The following is a 21,673-nucleotide window of genomic DNA, read 5'->3' as shown; positions in this document are numbered from 1 at the left end:
TAACAGCGGTGGTTGGAGCGGTGGGGTCTGATCTGGAGAACAGGGTTTGTTTCCCCACTCCTGCACAGAAAGCCAGCTGGGTGACCTTGGGCAAGTTACAGCTCTGTTAGAGCTCTCTCAGCCCTACCTACCTCACAGGGTGTCTGTTGTGGGGAGGGGAAGGAAAGGGGATTGTAAGCCAGTTTGATTCTTCTTTAAATGGTAGAGAAAGTCAGCATATAAAACCCAACACTACATCTTCTTCTTCATCCTCAGTGGAACAGGCTTCCTCGGGAGGTGGTAAGCTCTCCTTCCCTGGAGGTTTTTAAGTAGAGGCTAGATGGCCATCTGTCAGCAATGCTGATTCTATGACCTTAGGCAGATGATGAGAGGGAGGGTATGTTGGCCATCACCTGGGCGTGGAGTAGGGTTCACTGGGGGGTGGGTGGGTAGTTATGAATTTCCTGCATTGTGCAGGGGGTTGGACTAGATGACCCTGGTGGTCCCTTCCAACTCTATGATTCCATGATTCTAGGATGGGTGTTTTTTTTTTTTTTTTTAAACTATCTTGTGAGTTTCTGGCATTTGTTTCTTTCCCTTTGTTGTGCCCAGAACTGGTGAGGAACGGTACGTGTCAAGAGCTGCTCTGAAAGCAAAGGCAACACCCAGGCTGAAGGTGCTGGCAAAGCCCCATACTTGTACGGATCCTTGGGAAATCAATCGTCCACTGTACTTGGTATGTGGGTCTTCTGTTGACCTTCCTCCTTCAACGTCCTGCTCCAGTATTATTGTGGCACTGTGATTGCTGCCAGAATCCTCCCATATGGTTGGGGCTTAGGGTTGCTGGCTTTGGGATGGGAAATACCTGGAGATTTCAGGGGTGGAGCCTGAGGAGGGAGGGATTTGGGGAGGGGAGGGACTTCAGTGCCATAGAGTCCAATTGCCAAAGCGGCCCTTTTCTCCAGGTGAACTGATCTCTCTCTTTTTTTTTTAATTTATTGGAAATTTTTTAACCATTACATACACATAGACATACACATGTGTACTGTCCTGTCATTTTTCAGGGAAATCAGTAATTAATTGCCTTTTACAAACACATTCATATAAAAGTAAAAGGTAAAGGTCCCCTGTGCAAGCACCGGGTCATTCCTGACCCATGGGGTGACGTCACATCCCAACGTTTACTAGGCAGACTTTGTTTTACGGGGTGGTTTGCCAGTGACTTCCCCAGTCATCTACACTTTACCCCCAGCAAGCTGGGTACTCATTTTACTGACCTCGGAAGGATAAAAGTCTGAGTCAACCTTGAGCCGGCTACCTGAAACCAACTTCCGTCGGGATCGAACTCAGGTCGTGAGCAGTTTTTTACTGCAGTACTGCAGCTGACAACTCTGCACCACAGGGCTCCTTATATTCATATAAGCCACACATTAAATTTAACCAGATGGTGAATTGCATATATTATTTAAACATCTTGCTTTTTAACTGTACCAATCTTCTGATTAACCAAGTCTTTATGTTATAAAGTTATAAACAATATCTAATATTACTATACTTAATTATTCACAGTCGGTAGCTGTGTTAGTCTGTCTGCAGTAGTAGAAAAGTGCACGAGCAGTAGCTGAAGAAGTAAGCTGTGGCTCACGAAAGCTCATACCCTGCCAGAAAATATTTTTGTTAGTCTTTAAGGTGCTACTGGACTCTTTCTCTTTTCTACTATCCTTAATTATGCTTATCATCCCTAGTGATCCCTAGGATGCCTCTTTTGGCATCCTGTATGTAGCAGATCTCCAGCTGCTACCTGGAGGTTGGCAACCCTATTGGGGCTCCATATGATATTTATTTATTTATTTATTATTTATTTGGTGTGTTTTTTTTAGCCCCTGCTCACTCAAAGGGTCTTGTGGCAACTTACAACATTACAACAGTAGAAATGAGTTTAAGACATCATAAAAGCACATAAAAAATATAAAATATTAACATTAAAATGTTAAAACAATTAAAAATACGTGGCTAGCGCCATAACACTAAAAAACCACTCAAACATGCAGATGGCACTCCAAAGGCCAGCCTAAACAATTCTGCCTTGCATGCCCTGTGGATACTTAAGTCCAGCAGGGCACAGATGTCATCAGAGAGTGCGTTCCACAGGGTAGGGGCCATGACTGAGAAGGCCCTTCCCCGGTGACGGCTCCTAAACAGGGCTATCTCCATTACAGGCTTAAACCGGTTTAGCAACCATTCCCTGGAGTTCCTGTCCCTAAGTATGGCTGGCAGGCACTGAAGATGAGCAAACCCCATTTGCTGAGCCAAAGGGAAATTCGGCTGTCCACATCTCCATTCCACTCAACATCCTTCACTGTGTCCATATCTACGGCACAGAAGAAGTGTGGGGCGCCCCAAGATCATCTATGGAATGCAATGGTGTAGTGGTTAAGAGCGGTGGTTTGGAGCCGTATACTCTGATCTGGAGAAATGGGTTTGATTCCCCACTCCTCCATGTGAGCTGCGGAGGCTAATCTGGTGAACTGGATTTGTTTCCCTACTCCTCCACATGAAGCCAGCTGGGTGACCTTGGGCTAGTCACAGCTCTCTCAGCCCCACCTCCCTCACAGGGTGTCTGTTGTGGGGAGGGGAAGGGAAGGTGATTGTAAGCTGGTTTGATTCTTCCTTAAGTGGTAGAGAAAGTCAGCATATAAAAACCCAACTCTTCTTTTTTACCTACAGGTGAGTAAAGGAGCAATGGCTGCCGTTCCCTCTGAACGGATAAATCTTCTTGCCAAACCGAGGGAACCGCCAGCGACTCCATCCAGTAAGTGATCCGCTTCTGCCCTTCTCGTTAACGATGACGTAAGCTTACTCTTCACGCCTCTCTAGCTGCTGCTCCTCCAGGGATAGTTCAGTACGCACTGGGTGGGGTTGCTGGGCCGTGCTGCTCGCTAAATAATAAATCTCTTTCCCCCATTTTTAGAAGATGGGGAACATGGGAATAGGTTGTACAAACACAGGTGCCAGTGTGCATTGGCAAGACGACTCCCCCTGGCATCCCAAGATTCCCTTCCCGCCGCTTAGCGCTCTGGGAGTGGCTGCTTGTGCCCCCCAGGAGATAAGCTGCCAACAATCAAATCGCAGGTGCCAACTTCAACGCTTTTTCCTTCTGCTCGAAGGGAGGATACTGATTCAGAGATGCATCCAGCGTGGTGTAGTGGTAAAGAGCGGTGGTTTGGAGCAGTGGACTCTGATCTGGAGAACCAGGTTTCATTCCCCACTCCTCCACATGAGCGACAGAGGCTAATCTGGTGAACTGAGTCGGTTTCCCCACTCCTCCACACAAAGCCAGCTGAGTGACCTTGAGCTAGTCACAGTTCTCTTAGAGCTCTCTCAGCCCCACCTACCTCACAGGGTGTCTGTTGTGGGGAGGGGAAGGTGATTGTAAGCTGGTGTGATTCTGCCTTAAGTGGTAGAGAAAGTCGGCATATAAAAACCAACTCTTCTTCTTCTTCAGGCTTGAGTCCCTGCTCCTACACATGAAGGCTAAACTAGTGAACTGGACTTGTTTCCCCACTCCTACACATGAAGCCTGCTGGGTGACCTTGGGCTAGTCACACTCTCTCAGTCCCACCTACCTCACAGAGTGTCTGTTGTGGGGAAGGGAAGGTGATTGTAAGCCAGTTTGAGTCTCCCTTAAGTGGTAGAGAAAGTCGGCATTTAAAAACCAACTCTTCTTCTTCATCCACTCTTCTTTCCAAGCAGCCATGGTTTACTCTCCTATTAACATCTGCAGCAAAGTACATCTCTGCATTGTTTGCCTACATCACGGAAGAGTAAAATGCTTGGTCTGCCTCCCAGCCGAGAAGAAGCCCTTTTCCCATTGCCCTTTTATGCAGGGATGTTTCCCTGCGGTCACCCCCACAGACGGCTTCAGGGCTTCCTTTCAATTATGTGTGGCTTTTCTACCTGTCAGAGGTCACCTCACTCCCCCTGCGCATTTTGCCCGTGTTTTCCAGATGCTGTTTTAGCCAAAATCTGGAAAATGCAGGCAAAACACGAGGGGAGAGTTAGGCGATCTCTGCCAGGTGGAAATGTGTAATTGAAAGGAATCCCCGAAGCAGTCGGCGGGAGTGACTGCAGGGAAATGTCCCTGCATAAAAGGCCATCGCCTCAACATTTGTACCAGCCTCGCCGCTGAATGGTTGAATGTGCAGAAACAGTGGCTGGTTTTTTTGAGAGCCAAAGTGGTCTCGGAGAATCATCGTTCTCCATGGTGTGCTGAGGCTTTGTGGTTTTCTTTGCCATGCACTAAAGAGGCACTTAGCTAGATGAGAACAGAAGAGATCTCTGCTCAGGTCTCCCAATGCCTTTGACCTCCTCTAAAATATCAGTGGGGTGGGGGAATGTTTGCCACAGTGGCAGTTATCACTTTACGGCATTTGCCAGACAGAAATCTCCACCCAATCCTGCCACTTAGCATCGATTACTTGAACACATGAAGCTGCCTTATACTGAACCAGACCCTTGGTCCATCGAAGTCAGTATTGTCTACTCAGTCCGGCAGCGGCTCTCCAGGGTCTCAGGCAGGGGTCTTTCCCCTCACCTACTTGCATAGTCCCTTTAACTGGAGATGCCGGGGATTTAACCTGGGACCTTCTGCATGCCAAGCAGATGCTCTACCACTGAGCCACAGCCCCTCCCCAACAGAGAAAAATAAAGTAAGTTAGCTGTGTGGTAAGGGTGAGGGAAATTTCTATTCAGGAAAGGATGGGGGGCACCAGCCACAATCTTAACCCCCCCCCCCAACACTGGTGCTTCTAAAGTGAAAGATGGCTGGGGAATCTGATCACTGATCTCTTGCTCCTTGCAAAGCCCTAAAAGAACCTGCAAAACTTGCTTCATCAGAGATGACACGGGGACAAAAGAAATTAAACTGTAAACCACAGGAAACAATGCCTATCCTACTTGCCTTTGATGCTCTTAAAGTGCACACCCTGGGTAGTATCCTGCCACCCCTGCTCAGCTAAAAGTGGCATCTTCCTCCATGGCCTTTGGTGTTGGAGAAAGTTCTATTTTTAGCTGAATGCAGCAGGGTGATAGAACCCTCAGTCTCCAACCATATCTTGAAAGATCCAGGTTCAAGTTTCCTCTCAGCCATGAGCTTGCTCAGCGGTTTGGGCAAGCCATTCCTCACTCTTAGGTTCCCATCTGCAACATGGTGAGAGAACGCTGACTTGCCTTGTACTGCTACAGTCTGTGACGCGGGGGGGCAGAGCAGTTCTCAATTCATACGAGTCTCCTTAGTCCAACGCAGTATATCCCACTCTGCCACCATTTCGTGGTCTCTCTCCTGTTGTGGGGCAAGACTAGAAGAAGAAGAAGAAGAGTTGGTTTTTATATGCCGACTTTCTCTACCACTTAAGGAAGACTCAAACCGGCTTACAATCACCTTCTCTTCCCCTCTCCACAACAGACACCCTGTGAAGCAGGTGGGGCTGAGAGAGCTGTGACTAGTCCTAGGTCACCCAGCTGGCTTCGTGAGTAGGAGTGGGGAAACCAACCCGGTTCACCAGATTAGCCTCCGCCACTCATGTGGAGGAGTGGGGGAATCAAACCCAGTTCTCCAGATTAGAGTCCACCGCTCCTAACCACCGCTCTTAATCACTACACCACACTGGCTCTCAGTTTAAGCAGAAGTGTTTTTAATTAGCTGAGGTGTCAGCAAGCAAGGTCTGACAGGCAGGAGGCAGGATCTTTGCTTTCCTTCCATTCATCCATATTTTCATAGGGTTGCTATGAGTTGCTATTTCCCTGCCGAACCACTGGGGAATGAAGTATAAACCCAGGGGTCCAAGCCAGGGCTTCTTCCCTTCGACATCTGAGGCATCCTCACTGGTAGAATCCCTATGTATGTATGTATGTATGTATGTCCATTAAGCTATACAAATAAAAAACTGGAAAAGGGAAAGAAGGGGGAAACGTTCTTACACTTCTGTGGTTTTGCAGTTTTCACTGTCCTGCCCATTCTATGGATTGTACCATTTCATTGTGTGGCTCTTCAGTTTTGTAGTTCTGGTTTAGTTTTTCCAATGCTTTCTCTAGTTTTGGGGCCCAGTATTTTATACATGTTCTTTTTGTTACATGTATTTTGTTGCGTATTGTTTCTATTGTATTGTTTAATAAATAATTAATTTTAAAAAAATATCTGGGGCATCCTGACATGAGATTCATTGGAGAGAAGCCTGGTTTTGCCCTCTGCGAAATAAATTCTGTAAGACAACAGGGTCCTTTTGAAAATTGGAAATGGATCAATTTTGTTTTGGCCTCTTTGTACCTTTACGAAAGGAAAGCTTCTGTTGACCTTCTCCAATTCAACCTGTTACTCTGTTTTGGCTTGCTGCAGAGCTACCAAGAAAACCTGTCCATGGTGGCGTTTTCAGGGCTGCAAGATTTGACGAACTCTCCAAACCCCGGACCTACGTCCTCGACGCCCGTAACCCATACAAGGTCTCCACAGGGGCTCTCCAGTATGTTCCTAGTCCTCGTGTTCTTGAAATCAGCCGTCCCGCAAGAGGCAAAGTGGCATGAACTGTGTGGCTGTTCCTCATTCTTGACCCTCAGCCACATTAGGCCATTCATTAAAGGATTTTGCACTTCTCAGACTGGGTGTATGGTTTTATTGGTGGTTTGAGCTGCTTCTTCATAGGTCTTCTGGTGATTGGGTGAAACACTGGAACCGCAAGATCTCTGGGCAGAGGGCACAGATTTTATCATTACTTTCCCATGTGCCTCTGACTGGAAGATCAAGAATGTATTTACCTTTGATCATAATTTCAGGAAGGAAGGAGAGTGGTCCAAGTGGAAGAACACCAGCTGCAAGTTCTACAGGAGCATCTTCTTTCCTTCTTTAGTTCCTAATTTACTATCCCTCCCCATAATTCATATTCCCATAATCACCTTTGTCAGCCCTGCTTAGCACTCCCAGCGTGGTGTAGTGGTTAAGAGCGGTGGTTTGGAGCAGTGGAGTCTGATCTGGAGAACCGGGTTTGATTCCCCACTCCTCCACATGAGCAGCAGAGGATGGCTAATCTGGTGAACTGGATTTGTTTCCCCACTCCTACACATGAAGCCAGCTGGGTCACCTTGGGCTAGTCACAGCTCTCAGCCTCACCCACCTCACAGGGTGTCTGTTGTGCGGAGGGGAAGGGAAGGTGATTGTAAGCAGGCTTGAGTCTCCCTTAAGTGGCAGAGAAAGTCGGCACATAAAAACCAACTCTTCTTCTAATCAAGGACTGCATAAATAATTCTCCACCTAGGTGTCTATGGGCAGTTTTCTCTTTTAGCTAGAGCAAAAGATGAACTAAAATTTTGGTTTCCAAAGCTGCTGCTCCATCCAGAATTCTAAGCCTCTTGAAAAAGTCTTAACTTTTACCTAGTTGGCCCATAGTTTAAAATGTCACCATTACTTATCCTATCCAAAATGCTTATCTCAAACAATTATTCTCCATCTTCTGACCAGGATATTTGAAAACCGTGAAAACTATTTTCATTCTCCCGGCTCCATGTCCCCAGTTCTTTTAGGAGCTCTCATTCCTAGGATTTACTTTCTACTTGGTATCTTTGTAGTTCTGTTGTCATTTGATGATGCAGCTGAATCTGTGAATTGACTGCATTGAAAAGTGATGTGTTTGAGCGATATGAAGGATGCAAAGCGATATGAATGTTGTCTGTGACATTTGATTTGCAATACTTCAGTCCCAATGGAAGTGACCAATTGATTTCTGCAGTTATCGATTGACGAATGAACCAGATCTGAATGACAACATCCTTTCTGAATTGTGGAACCCAGGGCTGAATGCGATATCTCATAGAGATGGGATATTTTTTGCTTCTGCTCCTCCAGGCTGTCTGAAGAGACGAAGTTCCTCTGAGCATGGGTCATGTGCCATGACCTCATTCACAAACAACTGGTGTCCTACATCAGTGCATCTTGAATTAGAAGGCAGGGCACCTGTCAGAAGGGCAAGGCACCTGTGACTTCCTTCCACTAGGACTGAACTCCATCTTCTTGGCTTATGAAACAGGCCCTGCTATTGCCATCTTTGGCATCGGCCAACCCTGGATACTTCAGAAGAACCCACAAGGAAATTATGGGGTGACTCATTCATTTGACATCTGCACCCAACCCCGCAGGCCTCAGCCGGTTCAGGAACTTACACAGGTTGCAGAGTTGGCAATACGAGAAATTCAGCTCCCGTCTCCATCCTATTCCACCTTTCCCTTTGCTTTCTGGCTTGCTTTCTATAACCCCACACCCCTCTCCTCATCCCTTCACACCCCGTTAGTTCTGCCTCAGTTTGGCCATTCACACCCCTTTTCCTTCAACTTCCTCCCCACATCTCTCCATTTGCACGATTCCCCTCACAGGGCTCTCTCCATCCTACATTTTCCGTCAGCTTTTGCCCTTGCCTCCAACTCCCACCCTTCAATCCCCCTGCCCTTCTCCCCCCTTTTACCTCAGCTTCCCCTCCTTTACCCTTCACCTCCCACCTCTCTTCCTTTGCTTGCCCCTAAAGCCCCTGAACCCCTCATGCCCTCCCTCCCAAACCATTTTACCTCAATTTTCCCTACCCTACCCACACATCCCATTCCTCCAGCGTGGTGTACTGGTTAAGAACAGTGGTTTGAAGTAGTGGAGTCTGATCTGGAGAATCGAGTTTGATTCCCCACTCCTCCATGTGAGCAGCGGATGCGAATCTGGTGAACTAGATTTGTTTCCACACTCCTCCACATGAAGCCAGCTGGGTGACCCTGGGCTAGTCACAGCTATCTCAGCCCCACCTACCTCACAGGGTGTCTGTTGTGGAGAGGGGAAGGTGATTGTAAGCTAGTTTGATTCTTCCTTAAGTGGTAGAGAAAGTCGGCATATAAAAACCAACTCTCCTTCTTCTCATCCTTCCTTCTGCCCCTTCCCCAGCTCTCCTCGCCCTTCCTCGCCTCAGCTTCCCTCGCTCTTGCCCAAATCCCCCTCAGTGCTTTCCGCTCAGCGCCCCACTTTCCCCCTCAGCTCTCCCCACTTCTCACCCTCAAACCCCTCCCCTCAACCCTTTCCCTTCACATCTCCCCCACCTGCCCCCAGACCCCCTCTGCCCCCCAACCCCCCCACATCTCCTCAGCCATTTTTTTACCTCCTCTCTCCTTCTCCCCTCTGCCCCTTCTCTCCTCACCCTTCTTCGCCTCAGCTTCCCTCGCTCTCCCCCAACTCCCCCTCAGCCCTCTCCCCTCAGCGCCCCACTTTTCCCCTCAGCTCTCCCCACTTCTCACCCTCGACCCCCTCTTTCCTCTGCCCTTCCCCACCTGCCCCCCAGACCCCCTCTGCCCCCCGACCCCCCACATCTCCTCAGCCATTTCCACCTCCCCCTTCTCTCCTGACCCCCTTCTTCGCCTCAGCTTCCCTCGCTCTCGCCCAACTCCCCCTCCGCGCCCCACCTCTCCCCTCAGCTCTCCCCACTTCTCACCCCCGACCCCCTCCTCCTCCCTCAGGCCCCCTGCCCCCCCTGCCCCCGACCCCCCCCCACATCTCCTCAGCCATTCTTTTACCTCACGCTCCCTCCCCTCAGCCGCCTCAGACCTCCAGCGGCCCCCCTAGACACACTTCGCCCCCCCTCCCCTCCCTGCCCCCCACCGTGCCTCAGCGGGGTGCCCCCCCTCCCCCTTCGCCCCTCAACCCCCCGCCTCCCCTCCCCCCCCTCCGGCTCCCGTGCGCCGCAGCCAATCCGCGGGCGGCTCCACATCCGGGGCTCTCCCCCCCCCCGCGGCCGTTCGCACTCTCGGCTATGGCGGAGGTGAGTGTGTGGTTGGGGGGGACCCGTGTGTGTGGTGGGGGGGGGTCTGTCTCTCCGCCCCCCACCTATTGGGGGAGGGATGGGGGGGCCTTTGGGGGCTTTTGGGGGGGGGTCTTGGGAGTAAGGGGGGCGGAGGTGGAGGGCTGGGGAGGGCAGGTGAGGGTGGGTGTGCAGCTGCGGGTGTTGGGGGCCGGGGGGGTCCTCCGAGGCTTTGGGGGTGCAAGGAAGGGGAAATACCTGGGGGGGTGCACCTGGGACTTTTGTGTGCGCGGGGGGGGGGGTCGTAGCAAGCATGCAGGGGATGCAGATGCTGATGGGCATGAAGCAGGTACAGTTGGGGGGTCTGCAAGGAGTTGGGGGGCCAAGGAATGGGGATGTGATGCCTGGCTTCCATGGTATTGGGGGTCATACAGGGGGGTGCTGTTGATTGGCATGCAGAATCTAGAGTTTGGGGGGCTCTGGGGGGGTTGCGGTGTGCCACTTGACTCTTGGGGGGCTTGTCTAGGGGGGTCCTCAATGGCTTAGGGGGTGCAGCGGATGGGCACGAAACATCTGGAGTTGGGGGAACTTTCCAGCTGCTGAGACTTTTCAAGAGGACTCACCGATGACTTGGAGGGTGAGTTTGGGGGTACGTCAAAGGTTTGTGTGGGGGCTTGTCTGGGGGGGTCCTCGATGGCTTGGGGGATTGCTGCAGATGGGCTCGAAACATCTGGAGTTGGGGGAACTTTCCAGCTGCAGAGACTTTTCCAGAGGGCTCACTGATGACTTGGGGGGTGCCGCAGGTAGAGTATGTGGGTGCATCAAAAATTTGTGGGTGCGTCAAAGATTTATGGGTGCAGGGGCAGAGGATGAAGGGTTGCGACTTTAATAGGGGAGCGGCTGGGGCTTCTACGGTGGATCCGCAAGGGATCTTGCTGGTGAAGACGGGGCGGCCGAAGATTATGGGGGTGCTAAATTTTGGGGTGCTATGTGCGTTGGGGCTCAGATGATGGAAACGAAACAATTGGCATCCTGGAGGGGGCGGAGCTGGGATGTTTGGGGGCGAAAGGGTACCACCAGGTCTTGGGATATATGCGCCGTGGGGTCATTTGTAGTTCAATGTGCAATTGGTGGAGGTGAAATAACTGTGACTTGGGGGGTGTTTGGGGGTTCTAGCTGGAATGGGGGTGTGTGTGAAGAAAACCAGGCCAGGTTACACTTGGAAGAGGTTGGGAAACCAGAGCGTTCGCAAACGGCATCAAGAAAGCCCACGACACAGAATGTCTAGAGCAGTGGTTCCCAAAGTGGGCAGTACCACCCCCTGGGGGGCAGTGGGATTACCTAGGGGGGCACTAAGAGGCAAGGGGGCAGCAGGGGGGTGCCAGAGGTGGGCCCCTTCAACTGTGTTGTTCACTAATTTACAATAGATCAAGCTATGGCACCGTGCTGGCAAATTTGGTGGAAACTGTCAGAAATTTTTTTCCAGACTTCAACTGGACATCAAATTCATCAGTTTTGTTGAATAAATCTCAACTTTAAAAGTTTTAATTTTATTTTGAATAGATGTGCAATTAATTGTTACTGTTTTGAAATTTGTATTGTTATTATCTTCTTTAGTGAGTCATGCAAACCCCTATTTTGAATAATGCTTTTTATAGTATAGGGTAGGGGACGCTGGGGTTGAGTTTGTGGGACCAAGGGGGCGGTGGTCCGAAAAGTTTGGGAACCGCTGGTCTAGAACAAAGCTTCTTAAACTTTGGGTCGTTACCCCATATGGGGTTGTGTAACTGAAAGTGGGGGTCGCAATTTTAAAAAAATTAAAATAAATTACTTTATGATTTATTATCAGTAAATATTTGATTTGTATACCTATTTTGTATACCTATATACCCGGGGTCGCGTAAAAGTTTCTCAGGCGAAAAGGGGTCGTGTGCGGAAAAAGTTTAAGAAGCCCTAGTCTAAAAAGGCATGAAAGGGCTTTTGGAGGGGGGGGGTTGTACAGAAAGGGGCTATGAAATAGTTGTTACTTGAAGGAAAACAGGCGTAGTTGGGATATACGGGAACTTTCGAGAGGGACAGAAGTAGGTGGAAATGTGAAATGGGGACGGCGTACCTGGGACTTGTGAGGAAGCTAGAGGGGCTCAGACTTCTGAGCTAGAGGGGCTCAGTCGGGATGCTTGGTGGGGCTGTGGGGAATCTGTGTGTGCGGGATCAGATGAAACTGTTGGGATCTGAATGGGTTTTGGTGTACAGGTAGGAGAAACCATGGGAGGAAAATAGGAATCGATTGGAGGGCTTGCTGAGCCTGGGTGTGATGAGGACTTCGCAGGAATAGAAGAATTGTTCCTGTGGAGTTGAATGTAACTTGATGTTAGTTTCTTCCGTTGGATTGTGTGTGCTGTTCTTTCTAACTTCTTGTTCTCTGTTGTGAGTTTTTTTGGGGGGAGGTGGGCCAGCTGCAAATGTAAACAAACCAGTGGCGCCTCTTGTAGGGAACAGATTTTGTGAGCATGTCCGAGCGACATTTGTCCACAGTCCCATTTCGGCATAGGACCACTGGAGCGCATTGTGGGAATCTACTTCAATGAGAAGACATATCCGGTCCTATAAACTTCCAAGGTCTGGCAAAGTGGACCAATGATATCCAGGGAAATAAGATTTGTGAGGAGAAGGGGCCCGTATATGCTTGGGGGGGGGGAGTTAGCTTGGCAGAAGTTTGATGTCTTCTAGAAAGTTGGTGTCGTCATAATTTGGGTCCGAGAGAGAGTGCCACTGGAACAAGGAATGAAGAAACTGGAAGGACTGCAGTTTAGGTGGCCAAGAGAGATGGGGCTATACATCAAGAGGTATTGGTAGCCCCATATCCAGCATTTCATTTTATTTTTATCCTGCCTTTCCTCCAAGAAGTTCATGGGGGCATACATGGTTTTCCTTTCTTAGGCAAATCATGAGACTTACCGGTAGGCAGATCATGAGAGAAAGGGCATCTTGGCCATCTTCTGAGCATGGAGTTGGGGGTTACTGGGGGTGTCGGAGGGAGTGAGTTGTGAATTTCCTGCATTGTGCAGGGGGCTGGACTAGATGACCCTGGTGGTCCCTTCCAACTCTATGATTCTATATCCTCCTCGCAATAATCCTGTGAGTTAGGCTAGGCTGCTGAGAGAGACTCGCTGTCCCAAGATACCCAGTAAACTTAATAGTAGAGTAGGGATTTGAGTCAGTCTCTAGTCTGATACTGGTATTCTTAACAGCTACATCTCACTGGCTGTCATAACATGGGTAGCTTATTCTTGTTGTAAGACTGGCAGCCACACTCTGTATTAGCTGCTGCTCCCAAATGCTTTTCCAGAGCTGTCCTTGGAAAGTACAAGCAGAGGCATGGGTAACCAGACCCTGTATTCCCAGGCGGTGGTAACAACTGTTATACCAGGTACATTTGGTTAAATGCCCTTTTAGCGACAGTCCACCCAAGAGCAGGCCAAAGATCACACCTGGATTCTGGACCTGGAAGGCATACTGCATTGTATACAACTGGCTACTCCCTTTTGGAGGGCAGGATCCTTTCCTGTCTGGTCTGTATTCTGTCTCCGTTTGTTTATCTCCATCCCTTCTACCACTGCTTCTAGCCTCTGGTTAAGAGAAGCAGCTGCTATTCCCAGTATCAGTTTAAGTGAAAAACAGAACTTGGTGTTGTTGATAAATTTACATTCCTAATATTTGACCGCCCTGACCTGGATGGCCCAGGCTAGCCTGATCTCGTCAGATCTCAGAAGCTAAGCAGGGTCAGCCCTGGTTAGTATTTGGATGGTAGACCACCAAGGAATACCAGGGTTGGTGTGCAGAGGAAGGCACTGGCAAACCACCTCTGTTAGTCTCTTGCCATGAAAACCCCCAAAGGGGGTCGCTGTAAGTCGGCTGCGACTTGACGGCACTTTACACACACACACACAATCTTGGACCAGTGTCTCCCAGCAATGTGATGGTAAACAGTAGTGGAAATAAGGTAGAATAATAAATCCTAGAAAGGTAAGGAGGGAAAATCCGAATTCTGGATATACTCAAAGAGTAAGATGCACAATCTGTTCAATACAGCATGCCTTCTGCTTCACTTACCTTGGCCAATTCCTGAAGATAATCCAGTAGAATATTGCGATCAAATGCCACTGAGCGGTCTAATAGAATCAAAAGGGAAAATATGTGCCCATAGGATCGCCCAACAAAGATTGGCCGCTAGAGCTGCTAAAGCGGTTTTAGACCCAGGGCTGAGCAGTAAACCACATTGCGGTGAGCCAAAGAATGGTTGATTCCTCCTATGTCAGTTCCGCCTTCTTCCCTCTCAAAGATCAGATCTTGTTGGCAGCCTTCCTGCACACTCAACAGTTGCCCTTGATGGAACAGTTGGTGCAGTGCTCTGCCTGGTACCATCAGGGCCCTGCGGGATCTGAAAGTATTTTGCAGGGCCTGTAAGACAGGGCTCTTCCGCCAGTCCTACAACCGAGGACAGCCTCTTATATCAGCTCATATCATCTTATACCATCTTTACTGGCCTCCCCTCCTTCCCTCCCTTGAACGGGAATAATATAAATTGAAGGGTTGCCACCTTGTATGGCGCCTACAGTTTACTTAGAATTTGTGCGCCATTATGGTAGGGGTTTAGAGTTTTATTGTTTGGGTTTTATTAAGGATTATACATGTTGATTGTTTGTGTTTTTAAATGATGCCACCCGCCTTGAGCCAGCTTGCTGGGGAGGGCGGGTTATAAGTCTAAAAATAAATAAAATAAAATAAAAACACATTGGAGTGTCCAGGGCCTACCCATGCTTCTGGCTGATCCCTGTTTGTTTTGAGTCACATGGCAATACATATCACTGGGTAATTAAAAATAATAATTTGCAGATTGACATATTAAGGAAAAACAAGCTCTGGTAGCCACTACTGGGACTACTAAGCACTACCTCCTTACTGGTAGTGCTTCAGTGGTGGAATTCGTGGAATCTTCGCCTTTCATTGGAAAGGAAGAGTTATAAATTGTGGATTGAGGCAAGTCCTTTCTTGGGAAGGAATTTTCTGGAGCCCTGTTCCTGGCATCCGTTTGGTTTTGGTGGCCATTTGGTTTGGTGTCACCTCGAGATGTCAGAAGAAACCTAGAGCGATACTGTATCGTTTGGAAGGCAATTAAGACCTTCAACTGCATCGTCAGCACCAGAGAATACTGTACATTTTATGCCAGGACCGTTCTTTAGCGCGCGAATGTCATCTGGAATACCTCTGTCGACGGAAGTCCTTGCAAGGATCATCTGGGGCTTTGAGGTCCACCTGACGGTTGTAGAGAGCTGCTCGAGGCTCCAGGATGGAAGAGGAAGAGGTCAGCAGAATCAGGTGTTAGCATGGCCCTGTACTCTCAAGGGACACCCGCACATGAGGCTCCCTATTCAAGTTTGGGCTGATCATGCTTCACGGATCGCAATTATTCCTCTGATAAAGAGCATCGGCCAAATCACTCCCAACAGAATCAGTTGGATTTCTTGGAGCTGTCATTTAAAAATGTTTTGAAATTGACTATTCCATATTTCATGTCTCATTGCCAGGTGCGGGGAAAATATTTTCGCTTCCTTGAAAATAGCCTCACTGCCGTAACACAGGAGCATTTAATTTTCGTGTTCCACTCTGCTTAGATCTGAAAATTGTTTTTAAGAGTCAACCTTTTAACTACCCAGGTGACCATTTCAGGTATTGGGATTTTTCCAGCCCTGCCTACCAACCACCCAATGTTTTCTTTTGATCCCCTTGCGGAAAGACCTGAGATTTCTCTCGGATTGTGCTCTCAGTTCCTAACTTTGGCTCCTGGTATCCATTGGATTCCCTCAGCAAGCAGGTAAGGCGGTCTCCAAAGAGAAGACATCCTCAGTTGCTAATAAGACACTGGGGAATGTTGCATTGCTGCACATGTTGACTCTTGGCTTTAAGTCAGTAGTGTCCTCTCTGCAAATGTTTCCTAGTAGGCCATGAAGGGGTATTCCCATGGTTGCCTCTTGAAACTTGGTACTCCAATACTGTGTTTTTGTTATTGTTGTTATTTTTAAGATGCAGACTCTTTGGTGGTTTAATTTCTGGTTCTGCTTTCACGGTCATTTCAGGGAGAGCCAGCGTGGTGTAGTGGTTTGGAGCGGTGGACTCTGATCTGGAGAACCAGGTTCGATTCCCCGCTCCTCCACATGAGCGGCGGATGCTAATCTGGTGAACTGGGTTGGTTTCCCCACTCCTACACATGAAGCCAGCTGGGTGACCTTGGGCTAGTCACAGCTCTCTCAGCACCACCTACCTCACAGGGTGTCTGTTGTGGGGAGGGGAAGGGAAGGAGATTGTAAGCTGGTTTGATTCTCCCTTAAGTGGTAGAAAAAGTTGGCATATAAAAACCAACTCTTCTTCTTCGGTTGGGATCGAACTCATGTCATGAGCAAAGCTTGGACTGCAGGACTGCAGTTTGCCATGGGGGGTGGGGGAGGAGGGTGAAAGAAAGGTGACCTGGGTCCAGGTAAAGGGAACATGAAGGAGTGATGTGCAGTGGGAAAGGGCCATTGCTCAGTGGTGGAAACCCCTGCTTTGCACATGCGAAACCCCAGGTTCAATCCTTGGCATTTCTAGCTGAAGGGTCTGGGGTAGCAGAACTGGGAAAGGCCTTTCCGTGTCAGAGATCCCGTAGAGTTGCCACCAGTCAGTTCTGGGCTGGACAGACCAATGCCCTGAGTCAGCGCAAGCCAGCGTTATTCACGGTGGGTTGTGTGAGTGTGTGCGAGAACAGGTCAATAGGTGTGTGTTTTTCTCATCTTCCGAAGACCCGTTTCTTAGGCTGCTACTGGGGCATTCAGGCTTTTGGCAGAGGAAAGGGTGCTTTTAAGAACTGGAGGCTTGCACGTGCGCGGATCAGCCACCGTGCTGCCAGCCTGGGCACACTGGATACCTCGTGAATGGGTGCTAGGGTGGCTTCCTGCTGATGGGGGTGACTTTGGAAGCTTTCGGGAAAATCCTGGCTTTTTGTGGGGGTGTTAAAAAAGGTCCACATTGTAAAATGTCAGGAAAAATATTGAGTTATGAGGCTGGAGGATTCTGAGGATGAAGAGCAGCAGGTGAGGGGTGTAAAGTAGGGTTGACAGGTCCCTCTTCTCCACCGGTGGGAGGTTTTTGGGGCGGAGCCTGAGGAGAGCAGGGTTTGGGGAGGGGTGGGACCTCAGTGCCATAGAGTCCAGTTGCCAAAGCGGCCGTTTTTCTCCAGGGGAACTGATCTCTATCAGCTGGAGGTCAGTTGTAATAGTAGGAGCTCTCCAGTTAGTACCTGGAGGTTGGCAACCCTAGGTGTGCACCGGTACAAGAAGCAGAGCCTGTGGGGGAGTGGGCTGCCAATGAGCCTGAAGGAATGTGGGGAGGGGCTGTGGCTCAGTGGCAGAGCATCTGCTTGGCATGCAGAAGGTCCCAGGTTCAATCCCCAGCATCTCCAGTTAAAGGGACCAGGCAAGACCTCTGCCTGAGACCCTGGGGAGCCGCTGCTGGTCTGAGTAGACAATACTGACTTTGATGGACCAAGGGTCTGATTCAGTCTAAGGCAGCTTCATGTGTTCAACGTAGGGAGGGGCTTCCTATCAGCTTTCTTCATTGTCCAGCTTTCACACCCATACATTGTTCAATTGGTGTCTCACTAGCATATGGATTTAATTGTAGAATTTATGTTTTGCATTTTAATGTGGCATGTACTGTGCATGATGTTTGATGTGGGCCACTCTGAGCCCTGCCTCGGCTGGGATAGAGCAGGGTATACATCTTTCTTTCCTTCTTTGCTCCTATGACCCATAGGTCCTGAGCAGTTATTTCTTAGAGGAAAATACGATGGAGAGATATTTGGCTCTGGCCAATGTCCTATTTGGATCTCTATCCATCGGCAAAAAGGGGGACTAGTTTGTCTCTTGTTACGGGGACAGGAATTCTCGCCAATATGGGGGTGATCCATTTATCAAATCAGACCTTTATTGGCATAAAAAATAAATCCATACATACATATTGAGGTTAAAAGGAGGTTTTAAAATTTAGAACAAGTCTCTTCCTTAGATCATATACAAGGTTTTAAAATTTTTAAAATAAGTCCCAAGAAGCTAGCAACCCCTGCAGTAACTTGAGGATAGCTGTCATTTAAAAGAAATATAACTAGCTCCTTATCAGTGCCACCAGGGCAATCTTTCAAAAGGGGTTCAGTGATCTGTTCCCATTAGGGTGAGCCATGCTCACAGTGTAGCAATACATGGGCCACGGTTTCGACTTGTCCAGAAGCACAGGAACATAGCCTTTTCTCGTAGGGGACCTTGGCATATTTGCCCGTGGTCCAGGCCGTGGGGAGGAAATTTAGGCGAGCTTGCATAAAAAGGCATCTCAAGAAAGGGGAGGTCAGAGTGTAAAAGTAGCCAGGTAAAGAGCTCGGGGTCATATAGATACCATAGGTTAAAGGTGATCAAGAGCTTGTAGCTCTAGCTGGACCCCCTGCAGATGCTCCTAAAGACTTTACTACCGTCACATCCCTTCTTCATCAGCTCTGTTCGAACCCAGTTCCTTCGAGGAAGCCTACCTGCCTCACCTCTTCTACATCTTGGTTTGATCCATTTATCTCGGTGGTGTTTAAAGAGGGGGCATCCCATCATCTGATGAGATAATGTGTCAATTTTCTTTGAATTGCATGAGCAAAGTCTGTCAGAGCATGGTAGATTTCCATATCTTCCGTTTAATACTGCTGAGGGTGCAGCATTTAAACGGGCGAGGGTATACGTCTAATAAATAAATATTTTCTTTTTTCGAAGGCCTCGGTTGGGAGGCAGAGTCCACGGGTGGTGTCTTTCCCTGCGCGTAACTTATGCCCTGGGAGACCGAGCCTTCATACCACTGCAGGTACCGAATGCTCACAGTCTCTTCTCCTTCCCCAATCGCAGACTCTCCCGCCTTTCCTCTTCCCAGCTTCCCTTCCCCCACCGCCGCATCGGAAGCCTCCTGGAGGCATAGATGCCCAACGGGAGCCCGTACACCAAACCTGCCGGCCCGGAGCTAACACCCCCCCACCCGGGAAGCTTTTCCGCCGCAATCGGACTGAACCTGGCTAACGGTGCACTTTCCAATTCGTGCAGTGGTGTCCATGGGCTCAGCTGACCACCGGTTCAACCTGGCTGAGATCCTGTCCCAGAACTACGGAGTGCGGGAAGACACCGAGGAGGAAGAGCGTGAGCACGGAAAAGCCAAGCCGCTGGAGGACTTGGAGAAGAGCTTCAATGCTTCCCAGGTCAGTGTGTATGATGGATAAGAGTGGCGGACTCTAATCTGGAGAACCAGGTTTGATTCCCCACTCCTCCACATGAGCGGCGGACTCTAATCTGGAGAACCAGGTTTGATTCCCCACTCCTCCACATGAGCGGCGGACACTAATCTGGTGAACCGGGTTGGTTTCATGACTCATGAAGCCAGCTGGGTGACCTTGGGCTAGTCACAGCTCTTTTAGAGCTCTCTCGGCCCCCCCAACCTCACAGGGTGTCTGTTGTGGGGACAGGAAGGTGATTGTAAGCCAGTCTGATTCTCCCTTAAGTGGTAGAGAAAGCAGGCATATAAAAACCAACTCTTCTTCTTTAAAGAAATCTGCACAGCCAATCAAATCACCAGTTACCAGCCAGCAGCCTTGCTGGGCAAAAGCTCCACCTGGCCCTGCCCACTTTCTTAAAAACAAACAAAAAAACAGCGCGTGCCAGGAAAGGTGCCAGCAGGTGCCATGGTGCCCTTGGGCACCACGGCAAGAACCCCTGCCCTAGCTGATGGAGTTTTACAACCCTCTCGTTTAGAACAGTGACATGCCGTTTGAGGAACTGCTCGCCCTCTACGGCTACGAGGCCTCGGACCCCGTCTCGGAGCAGGACAGCGAGAGTAACCATGTCGCACCCAACCTTCCTGACATGACCTTGGATAAGGTAAGGGTGTGTCTGCGGCTTCCAAGACAGACAAACAGCCTTTCCCCCTTCTGGTTCTTATGCTTGTCTCTGGTGGACTCTGATCTGGAGAACCGGGTTCGATTACCCACTCCTCCACATGAGCAGTGGAGGCTAATCTGCTAAACTAGTTTGGTTTCTCCGCTCCTCCACATGAAGCCGGCTGGATGACTTTGGGCTAGTCACAGCTCTTCGAGCTCTCTCAGCCCCACCTACCTCACAGGGTGTCTGTTGTGGGGAGGGGAAGGGAAGGTGATTGTAAGCCAGTTTGATTCTCCCTTAAGTGGTAGAGAAAGTCGGCATATAAAAACCAACTCCTCCTCCTCTTCTTCTTCTTCTTCTATTCATAATAATTTCATGACAATTTTAGTGTGGCGTAGTGGTTAAGAGTGGTGGTTTGGAGCGATAGACTCTGATCTGGAGAACCGGGTTTGATTCCCCACTCCTCCACATGAACGGCGGAGGCTAATCTGCTGAACTGGTTTGGTTTCCTCACTCCTCCACATGAAGCCTGCTGGGTGACCTTGGGCTAGTCACACTCTCTCAGCCCTACCTTCCTTACAGGGTGCCTGTTGTAGGGAGGGGAAGGGATGGCACTTGTAAGCCAGTTTCAGTCTTCCTTAAGTGGTAGAGAAAGTCGGCATATAAAAGCCAACTCTTCTTCTTTTACAAGCGCATGAACCTTATGGGGCAGTGGCTCCAAAACTGTGGTGGTCTAGAAATCTCTAGAGCAGGAGTGTCAAAAATAAGGCCTGCCGGCTGGATCCAGCCCCTTGAGAGCTCTTATTTGGCCCGCGAGCCATCCGGGGCAGCCACGCCCCCCCCCCTCGATTTTGGCTGGTGAGGCATGGCCCGGCCCAACCAAGCAGCTTTTATGTAACATCTGGCCCTCATAACAATTGAGTTTGACACCCCTGCTCTAGGGGGCTCAGTGGCAAATTTGGATTTACCTCGGTATAAGGTGCTAAGCGACCATGAAATAAAGCATGGTGTCAAGTAATATGATATCTTCATGAGTACTAAGCTTGGAAAATAAAATACAACACTTAGCGCTAACTGATGGGAGATTCTTGCGCTTTACGTTGGGGTGGGGAATTGGAAAGTAACGTGGAATTACTGTGCAAGCAGGCCCTGGGGTGGGGCCGTGGCTCATTGGTAGAGAATCTGCTTGGCATGCAGAAGGTTCAAGGTTCAATCCCCGGCGTCTCTGTTAAAAGGGACTAGGCAAGTAGGTGATGTGAAAGACCTCTGCCTAGGACCCTGGAGAGCCGCTGCCGGTCAGAGTAGACAATATCGGACTTTGATGGGCCAAGGGTCTGATTCAGTATAAGGCAGCTTCTTGTGCCCTCACAAGTAGAGTAAGTTTGGAAGTGAATCTTGCTTTGGCAAGCTTGAGAGCCCGTGCTGTGGGCAGTCCTGTGCCTTTATGGAATGGATGTAGAAAGAGTCCCGGGATCAATTTTATTTTCTTTCTTTTTTTGCCATCAAGTCGCAGCCAACTTACGGTGACCCTGTAGGATTTTTAAGGCAAGAGACGTTCACAGGTGGTTTGCCATTGCCTTCCTCCTCGTCGTGGAGGTCTCCCATCCAAATACTAGTATTCCTTGGAGGTCTCCCATCCAAATACTAACCAGGGCCAATCCTGCTTAGCTTCTGAGATCTGACGAGGTTGGCCTGAGCTATCCAGGTCAGGGTGGCAGGATCAGTGGCAACCCTTAATCCATCCTTTGCAAAACTCTGAGAGTATCTGCACCGTGGTCACGTCTATGGAGAAGAGCCCTGAGTGCTTGACTGAGTGGGGTGAGAAGTTGAGGATCTCTAGGAGAATTTCTCAGCCCTCCCTTAGTGGGTTAAGAGCAGCGGTTTGGAGCA

At 49.3% G+C, this 21,673-nt stretch overlaps 1 protein-coding gene across 1 annotated transcript in view; it reads left to right on the top strand.

Annotated features, from left to right (window-relative positions):
• The first annotated feature begins 9,784 nt into the window (after positions 1-9,784).
• The window catches only part of MIER2 (MIER family member 2), a 29,767-nt gene continuing 17,878 nt past the window's right edge, over positions 9,785-21,673 (top strand). Inside the window, exons 1-4 of the mRNA XM_056867619.1 lie at positions 9,785-9,815; positions 18,635-18,722; positions 18,956-19,107; positions 19,658-19,783. Coding sequence (XP_056723597.1) covers positions 9,807-9,815; positions 18,635-18,722; positions 18,956-19,107; positions 19,658-19,783 — 375 coding nt within the window. The 5' untranslated portion in view covers positions 9,785-9,806. The remainder of the gene's footprint in view (positions 9,816-18,634; positions 18,723-18,955; positions 19,108-19,657; positions 19,784-21,673) is intronic.

Source organism: Euleptes europaea, chromosome 2 (genome assembly GCF_029931775.1).
Source record: "Euleptes europaea isolate rEulEur1 chromosome 2, rEulEur1.hap1, whole genome shotgun sequence".
In the NCBI taxonomy this organism is placed as follows: Eukaryota; Metazoa; Chordata; class Lepidosauria; order Squamata; family Sphaerodactylidae; genus Euleptes; species Euleptes europaea.
Note: the sequence above shows the minus strand (reverse complement) of the source record. Positions and strands in the feature narration are given on the sequence as shown.